This window comes from Pelobates fuscus, chromosome 7 (assembly GCF_036172605.1).
Source record: "Pelobates fuscus isolate aPelFus1 chromosome 7, aPelFus1.pri, whole genome shotgun sequence".
NCBI classification, from domain to species: domain Eukaryota; kingdom Metazoa; phylum Chordata; class Amphibia; order Anura; family Pelobatidae; genus Pelobates; species Pelobates fuscus.
Genome location: NC_086323.1, coordinates 162198799 through 162208472, shown reverse-complemented (window position 1 = coordinate 162208472; position 9674 = coordinate 162198799). Strand labels below are relative to the sequence as shown.

General features: G+C 43.3%; 1 protein-coding gene across 1 annotated transcript; it reads left to right on the top strand.

Annotated features, from left to right (window-relative positions):
- Window positions 1-4823: 4823 nt before the first annotated feature.
- Window positions 4824-8890, top strand: LOC134568870 (protein SPMIP1-like). Its single transcript, XM_063427561.1, has 2 exons — window positions 4824-5346; window positions 8469-8890. The coding sequence occupies exons 1-2, from the start codon at window positions 4923-4925 to the stop codon at window positions 8585-8587; spliced, it is 543 nt and encodes a 180-aa protein (XP_063283631.1). The 5' UTR covers window positions 4824-4922; the 3' UTR covers window positions 8588-8890.
- The last annotated feature ends 784 nt before the right edge of the window (window positions 8891-9674 follow it).

Sequence of the window (9674 nt, the reverse complement as noted above, 5' to 3'; positions counted from 1 at the left end):
TCGCCACCTAGAATGCACTCAGAGCAACCCCACTGGACCCCAGGGACGGGGGTGCACCGGCTGCATATATAGGTATGCGCTATATATATATATATATATATATATATAATATGTGTGTGCAGACAGGGCCAGCCTTAGGGGTGTGCGGGCTGTGCGGCCGCACAGGGCGCCATGGAGCAGGGGGCGCCGTGCGGCCGCACAGCCGGCCGGGATTTAAAAAAAAAAAAAAAAAAAATGTTTTATTTTATTTTATTTTTTTTACATTTGCAGCGGGGGCGGAGCATACCGTGCGGCGGGGGCGGAGCTAAAAGCGCCGGAAAACTGCTGCAGGGGAAGCAGGGAGTCCCTGCTTCCCCACCAAACAGTCACCAGGAGCTGCACTGCCTCCACAATGAACTCCACAGGTAACTGTGGGATTGTCAGGTGAGTGTGACTCTCTGCCTGTGTTTATTACTGTCTGTGTGTGTATGACTGTCTGTGTGTGTATGACTGTCTGCCTCTGTGTGTCTGTGTGTATGACTGTCTGCCTGTGTGTGTGTGTCTGTGTATGACTGTCTGCCTGTGTGTGTCTGTGTGTGTGTGTGTGTGTATGACTGTCTGCCTCTGTGTGTGTGTCTGTGTGTATGACTGTCTGCCTCTGTGTGTGTGACTGTGTGTGTCTGTGTGTATTAATGTCTGCCTCTGTGTGTGTCTGTGTGTATTAATGTCTGCCTCTGTGTGTGTCTGTGTGTATTAATGTCTGCCTCTGTGTGTGTATGTGTGTATTACTGTCTGTGTGTATGACTGACTGTCTGCCTGTGTGTGTGTGTGTGTATATGACTGTCTGCCACTGTGTGTCTGTGTGTATTACTGTCTGCCTCTGTGTGTGTGTCTGTGTGTATGACTGTCTGCCTCTGTGTTTATGACTGTCTGCCTCTGTGTGTATGACTGTCTGCCTCTGTGTGTATGACTGTCTGCCTCTGTGTGTATGACTGTCTGCCTCTGTGTGTCTGTGTGTATGACTATCTGCATGTGTGTGTCTGTGTGTGTGTATGACTGTCTGCCACTGTGTGTCTGTGTGTATTACTGTCTGCCTCTGTGTGTGTGATTGTGTGTATGACTGCCTCTGTGTGTATGGCTGTCTGCCTCTGTGTGTATGGCTGTCTGCCTCTGTGTGTCTGTGTGTATGGCTGTCTGCCTGTGTGTGTCTGTGTGTATGACTGTCTGCCTGTGTGTGTGTGTCTGTGTATGACTGTCTGCCTGTGTGTGTGTGTATGACTGTCTGTCTCTGTGTGTGTGTCTGTGTGTATGACTGTCTGCCTCTGTGTGTGTCTGTGTGTATGACTGTGTGTGTCTGTGTGTATGACTGACTGTCTGTCTGTGTGTGTGAGACTGTCTGCCTGTCTGTGTGTGTGAGACTGTCTGCCTGTGTGTGTGTGTGTGTATTACTGTCTGCCTGTGTGTGTGTGTGTGTGTGTGTGTATTACTGTCTGCCTGTGTGTGTGTGTGTGTGTATTACTGTCTGCCTCTGTGTGTGTGTCTGTGTGTATGACTGTCTGCCACTGTGTGTCTGTGTGTATTACTGTCTGCCTCTGTGTGTGTGATTGTGTGTATGACTGCTTCTGTGTGTATGACTGCTTCTGTGTGTATGACTGCCTCTGTGTGTATGGCTGTCTGCCTCTGTGTGTATGGCTGTCTGCCTCTGTGTGTCTGTGTGTATGACTGTCTGCCTGTGTGTGTGTGTGTGTCTGTGTATGACTGTCTGCCTGTGTGTGTATGACTGTCTGCCTCTGTGTGTGTCTGTGTGTATGACTGTCTGCCTCTGTGTGTGTGACTGTGTGTGTCTGTGTGTATTAATGTCTGCCTCTGTGTGTGTCTGTGTGTATTACTGTCTGTGTCTGTGTGTATGACTGACTGTCTGCCTGTGTGTGTCTGTGTGTGTGAGACTGTCTGCCTGTGTGTGTGTGTGTGTGTGTGTATGACTGTCTGCCTCTGTGTGTGTATGTGTGTGTCTGTGTGTATGACTGTCTGCCTCTGTGTTTATGACTGTCTGCCTCTGTGTGTATGACTGTCTGCCTCTGTGTGTATGACTATCTGCATGTGTGTGTCTGTGTGTGTTACTGTCTGCCTCTGTGTGTGTGATTGTGTGTATGACTGCCTCTGTGTGTATGGCTGTCTGCCTCTGTGTGTATGGCTGTCTGCCTCTGTGTGTATGGCTGTCTGCCTCTGTGTGTCTGTGTGTATGGCTGTCTGCCTGTGTGTGTCTATGTGTATGGCTGTCTGCCTGTGTGTGTCTATGTGTATGGCTGTCTGCCTCTGTGTGTCTGTGTGTATGACTGTCTGCCTGTGTGTGTGTGTCTGTGTATGACTGTCTGCCTGTGTGTGTGTGTCTGTGTATGACTGTCTGCCTGTGTGTGTGTGTATGACTGTCTGCCTGTGTGTGTGTGTGTGTGTCTGTGTATGACTGTCTGCCTGTGTGTGTGTGTGTGTGTCTGTGTATGACTGTCTGCCTGTGTGTGTGTGTGTGTCTGTGTATGACTGTCTGCCTGTGTGTGTGTGTATGACTGTCTGTCTCTGTGTGTGTGTCTGTGTGTATGACTGTCTGCCTCTGTGTGTGTCTGTGTGTATGACTGTGTGTGTCTGTGTGTATGACTGACTGTCTGCCTGTGTGTGTCTGTGTGTGTGAGACTGTCTGCCTGTGTGTGTGTGTGTGTATTACTGTCTGCCTGTGTGTGTGTGTGTGTATTACTGTCTGCCTCTGTGTGTGTGTCTGTGTGTATGACTGTCTGCCACTGAGTGTCTGTGTGTATTACTGTCTGCCTCTGTGTGTGTGATTGTGTGTATGACTGCTTCTGTGTGTATGACTGCCTCTGTGTGTATGGCTGTCTGCCTCTGTGTGTATGGCTGTCTGCCTCTGTGTGTCTGTGTGTATGGCTGTCTGCGTGTGTGTCTGTGTGTATGGCTGTCTGCATGTGTGTGTATGACTGTGTGTGTCTGTGTGTATTACTGTCTGCCTCTGTGTGTGTCTGTGTGTATTACTGTCTGTGTCTGTGTGTATGACTGACTGTCTGCCTTTGTGTGTCTGTGTGTGTGTGTATGACTGTCTGCCTGTGTGTGTGTGGATGTCTTCCTGTGTGTGTGTATGGCCTTCTGACTCTGTGTGTGTGTGTGTGTGTGTGTGTGTGTGTGTGGTTGTCACATACAACCAATACACGCATATCACACACTGTTAATACACCCATTACAAATATCACACATAGCATACATATCACACACAGTCATCACACCTACTATCACATACACAGACAACACAAACATTACAGCATACATGGATGACGGGGGGGGGGGTGCTGTGAAGATTTTTCGCACAGGGCGTCTAAATGCCTAAGGCCAGCCCTGTGTGCAGATAGCCAGCCTGAGCTCCTAATGGCAGACAGGGGCGGCAAAATGGTGCCCCTTTTCAAGTGCCGCCTGGGGCCATAGCTCCACCGGGGTCTATGGACAGGTCGGCCCTGCACACACTGCATCCCCTACACATGCACTGCAATCAAACGCAAACATTACATACAAATACACCCCTGTATTAAAACACTAAAATTATATACAAACATCCCTTCATTCAAACACCAACACTGCATTCCAATGGCAACAGTACATACAAATGCCCACTTTATACAAAAACACGTTAAGCTTGAAACGGTCAAACACTGCTAACAAATACAACCCTGCAAGGATGGGCAAATGGTGCATCCCCAGCTAGCATAGCTTTGTTGGAGTTTTCCGACATATGGGGACCTACATTTTGACAATACTAAAGTGGTCCCAGAAAACGTACTTGCACCAAGGCCCACTTTACATTAGTTCCACCACTGGTGCCCGGATGAAAGAGCACTCCTGATTCTGCCTGAGTCTGTGAGTAAGCAGTCGTATGCATCTAAAGCTGATTGCCATGATGTGCCAAGTTTATGCCTCTAAAACTGCCATGATATCCCAAAATTCGGCCTTTAATTCTGCCATGATATGCCAAGTTTATGCATTTAAAATTGATTGCTATGGTGTGTCAATGGTATGTATCTAAAGCTGATTGCCATGCTGTGCCAATTTTATGCCTCTAAAGCTGATTGCCATGGTGTACCAATTTTATCTAAAGTTGCCATGCTGTGCCAATTTTATGCATCTTAAACTGCCATGTTGTGCCGATTTTATTAATCTAAAATTGATTACTATGGCGTGCCAATGTTATGCCTCTAAAATTGAATGCTATGGTGTCAGTTTTATGCCTCTTAAACCGATTGCCATGATGTGCCAAGTTTATTCATTTTTAAAATATGCATTAGCAGCGAGTAGTTTCGGCTCACAAAAGTTTGGGAAGCCCTGCTCTATGGGTAAATTATACGTTTTTGTCTGTGTGCTATGCATTATTGATATTTATTTATTATGCCTCATTTTCCAAAATTCAGTTTTTCAATCAAATTGAATTGCTAAACACATTGCAAGCTTTAGTACTGAGTAACGCTGTTGGAAAATTGTCTTCAATTTTCAAATGGCACACACACATTTATTGGCTACAGCAATTCTTGGCAGAGATAGGGTTAAAAAATAAATTTCGCATGAATTATTGCCAAGTGAAAGTATAATTACTTTACACCCATTTTAGTGTTTCAAATACTGCATGCTTAATTGGAAAGGCTATTGTTGGCAATAAATTGAGAATATCAATAAGAAAAAGTTTCTCAATGTATTGCTTTCAACTTAATCCTCTTAGTTTCCATTCACAAAGTCCAGCATGTTCTCTCCTCCCTCCCTCTTCTCTAGTAACAGTTTCCCTGGAGATCACCAGATACACTGAGCTCTAAACAGGAGCTAGCTCCTTCTCACATTACATAAGCCTGCAGGACTACTGTTGGATCTCTTCCATTACCTTTCCTTACTAAGTGATCAACATGAGAGATCTGCTTACTACTAGGAATCAAAATTGCTGGAAAGAGCTAATTGAGAAGGAAACCATCTCACGTATGACGTGGAAACTAAAATATGACAAAGAGCACCCTCCGAATGAATTTGCCATCGTTAGGAAGAGAAGAGAGATGCCCATTCCAAATGCTGGGACACCACTTCCTCCTCTGGTCAATGTTCCAAAACATTCCTTAGTAACAATGTCCCAGGAGATGGACCATGAGCAGGCTGACCTACAGGACTTGAGTGAGATGAGACCAGTCACCCCTCAGACTCACCATTTACTCTATGATGGCTTCTCTAAGGAGGGCAAAGGCAGGTCAATGTACCTTAAAAGGAGAAAGGAGTTTGCTCCAGAGTTAAAATATCCGCATCCAGTATTATCATCTTGGGATTACGGCTGGAGACTAGGTATGTGGTCAAGTTAGCCCTTAGAGGCAAATTTTAGAATCCTTTGGTTAATACATTCTCTGTAGTTAGGAGTCATGAAAAAAATAATATATAAAACCAACGTTTGTATTTTACTGCTGCAATTCCTCACTAATTTAATCAATATTCATTTTCATTCAAATTCATTACATACGTAACCTTAATTGAATTGTAATAAAATACTATTTAAATGCCTCTATTACATCAACACTTTGACAAGGTTATTCTATAAAGTGTCGGGAATTCAATGAGAATTTAAAATGATTTGCCAAAATATTAGAGCTGAAAAATCTTAACTTGATATTTTTTTCCAATTTGGCTATATAGGCCTACAATTTAGAATTTACTTTGAATTCCCTATAATACTCACTATACTCTGTATTATACCAGTCCAAATTGCAACATAACCAGTCTGTACAAATTCTCCCATTTGATTTCAGTTACTGCTTGGACTATTTTACCCTCAATTTTGGCATCCAGATTTAATTAGCAAAATGTTGGAGTTTAGCGAATAACCCTGCTTGTGACTGTGGCACATTATGTCATGACTGTTTTTGTTTCAGTAAGTTGTAGTTTATTTGTTTGCTTTCTACAGTAATAGTTCTTTCTTTTCCTACTGACACTCCAAGGATTAATGACAAGTAGGTTGTCAGGTGGGGCAAGTAACAATGTTGTCCTTATAACCCTTTAAAATTAGCAAGTGTGTTGTACAGTGAGGGGGGGAAAGTATTTGATTCCCTGCCGATTTTGAACGTTTGCCCATTGACATAGAATTGATCAGTCTATAATTTTAATGGTAGGTGTATTTTAACATTGAGAGAAAGAATAACAAAAAAAAAAAAATGCCGAAAAATGCATGTCAAAAAAGTTATAAATTGATTTGCATGTTAATGAGTGAAATAAGTATTTGACCCCTTCGACTTATTACTTGGTGACAAAACCCTTGTTGGCAATCACAGAGGTCAGACGTTTCTTGTAGTTGGCCACCAGGTTTGCACACATCTCAGAAGGGATTTTTCCCCACTCCTCTTTGCAGATGCTCTCCAAGTCATTAAGGTTTTGAGGCTGATGTTTGGCAACTCGAACCTTCAGCTCCCTCCACAGATTTTCTATGGGATTAAGGTCTGGAGACTGGCTAGGCCACTCCAGAACCTTAATGTGCTCCTTCTTGAGCCACTACCTTGTTGCCATGGCTGCGTGTTTTGGGTCATGTTCTAGCTGCAATACCCATCCACGACCCATTTTCAATGCCCTGGCTGAGGGAAGGAGGTTCCCCAAATTTGACGGTACATGGGCGTCCATCGTCCCTTTGATGCGGTGCAGTTGTCCTGTCAGCATAATGTTTCCACCTCCATGTTTGGTGGTGGGGATGGTGTTTTGGGGGTCATAGGCAGCATTCCTCCTCCTCCAAACTCGGCAAGTTGAGTTGATGCCAAAGAGCTTGATTTTGGTCACATCTGACCACAACACTTTCGCCCAGTTCTCCTCTGTTCATTGGCAAACTTCAGACGGCCCTGTACATGTGCTTTCTTGAGCAGGAGGACCTTGCAGGCGCTGCAGGATTTCAGTCCTTCACGGCGTACTGTGGTATCAATTGTTTTCTTGGTGACTATGGTCCCAGCTGCCTTGAGATCATTAACAAGATCTTCCCGTGTAGTTCTAGGCTGCTTCCTCACTGTTGATGGTCATTGAAACTCCACGAGGTGAGATCTTGCGTGGAGCACCAGACCGAGGGAGACTGACTGTTATTTTGTGTTTCTGCTATTTGCGAATAATCGCACCAACTGTTGTCACCTTCTCATCAAGCTGCTTGGCGATGGTCTTGTAGCCCATTCCAGCCTTGTGTAGGTCTACAATCTTTTCCCTGACATCCTTGGACAACTCTTTGGTCTTGGCCATGGTGGAGAGTTTGGAATCTGATTGATTGCTTCTGTGGACAGGTGTCTTTTATACAGGTAACGAGCTGAGATTAGGAGCACTCACTTTAAGAGAGTGCTCCTATTCTCAGCTTGTTACCGGTATCAAAGACACCTGGGAGCCACAAATATTGCTGATTGATAGGGGATCAATTTTTTTTACGTGTTTTTTCTGGATTTTTATTTTGTTATTCTGTCTCTCACTGTTAAAATGCACCTACCATTAAAATTATAGACTGATCATCTCGTTGTCAGTGGGCAAACGTTCAAAATTAGCAGAGGATCAACCCCCCCCCTCACTGTAAGTACTCTATGTGCCCCCCAAATTAGGGGAAAGGTTGTATTTTATGTTCAGAAATAGAATTTGGCAAAAAAAATCCAAAAACATTACAGAGGTGTGAACCTAGTTTTTGTTTACTGCCCCATTATTTACAATCAATTACAGGGGCTAGCTAAGGCTATATGGTTCTCTAAACCAAATGGGAATGGGGTTGTGGTGATACCCAGTTATCAGGGTTATTAAGTATAGTGAGAATCCAAGGTGAATTTGAAGATAATGTTACATTTCAAGGCAAAGTAACCAAACTGGGAGTATAGTTGACTTATAGTTGACAATTTTTCCAATTGAAGGGACACTCTGGTGGCCATAACAACTTCAACTCTCTTAAACTCTATTAAATTGTTATGGTGCCAGGAGGCCCCCAGACGCACTCCTACCTTAATGGGTTAAACTGTTATCAAACGGTTTATCCCGCAAAGTGTGCCTGCAGAGCTGATCCGCAGGTTCCCAAGGCGACATTTGGATTCTGAATCTCAGTTTCAGGACATGGGTGCCGATGATTGGCCTAGAACAATCAGCTGATACTCTAAGCAATTCAGCAGCTTCCCACTGATCAAACAAAAGGTATGTTTCTGATGTTGCATGATCCTTCCTGTACCACTTGTATCTAAATAGTCACAACTTGAGGTTCTTCACTAGTTAGAGTTGAGGAGAACTGACTCTCAGGTCTACAAATCAATTATTCTTCCATCCTCCTAAAATTTGCAAATCCCTTGTTAATCCTTGACAATTACCAGTATAAGATTAATTTAACATTTTAAGTAAACAGACCATGCTGGTTCTAGGACCAGTGTGATAGTCAAATAATTATTTTAGAATTTTCACAATGTACACTATGTCTTTTCCAGATGATGTTGTAAAGGAATTTAGGATTCCAATCCATGGGAGATCCAAGATGGTGAGAGACACGTTCTACAGCCGAAATGGAATTCTTCAAGAACCATCTTACACTGACAGGATGCTCTGATAGTTTCTTCGTATAAGTAGACATGTAATTTCTTTCTACTGCAGAGTTTGATAATTATCCTTCCATTAAAAGAATCAACTGGATGGGTGACTGGCTGAGCATTGTGGGGGAGAGATTCCATAACTGTCAAACCTCCAAATATTAACACTACTCTATACTGTGCTTTAAAATATATCTTTGTTACTGACTTGATGCCAGAACAGAATGCTGAACTAAGGTAAACAAAGTTTAGCAGCGAAAAGGCCTTGTCTTAAATCTTTTCTGTGTACAAAGCCTATAATTAAATGACTTTGTAAATACTAATCTGCTGCTATGTCTATTGTATTTTGTTACCTAATAAATGCACATCCAAGCAGCTTATTTTATCGGTAACTCCACTGTAAGTCATGTAACAATATGGCTTGAATCACTGTGACACAAATTATTTATACAAGCTGGGGGGCAGTATTTAAAAGATCATGCCGCTTTAGAGTTCAAATTCTAAAGCAATTAATCAGAAATGCTAATTTCCAACTACTGCAGGGCAGCACTTTTCATATGCTGTCTATTAACACAATAATATTATGTATCCAGGAAATCAAGAATCAGTCCTGTTAAAGCAAAGGCTTCTATATTTTTGAGTAACAGAGAAAAGGAAGCTGGACTGGCGACCGGGGTATTGCACTTCAGTGTTAGACGTTTCAAAAATGTTTTAACATTTAAATGTAAGAAGGTGCAGGGGTATTCTTGGCACCATAGCCACTTAAATGAGATAATGTTGTTTTGGTGCCCAGAGTGTTCTTTTAATGCTTAAGGGTAAGACACAAAGTGGCCTGATTGTAGTATGGACCATCCACAGACCGTTCAAGTTACCCAATCCTCGCCTGACCAACACTGCGATGGGGGGTTGGAGGGAAAGAGGAGCACAAACGTTTTATTATGTGTGCTTGTGCAACAAATGGAATGAAATTCATAAGCAATCCTGCCATTCTGTTAAGCATTCAAGCGCTCTGTGCGTGGGCTTCTGAGTGAGGTGGCCCATTTTTTGCTCGACAATATTGTCCTTGATTTGTAATTGCTCTATGTCCATGTTTAAGCACCACCCCTG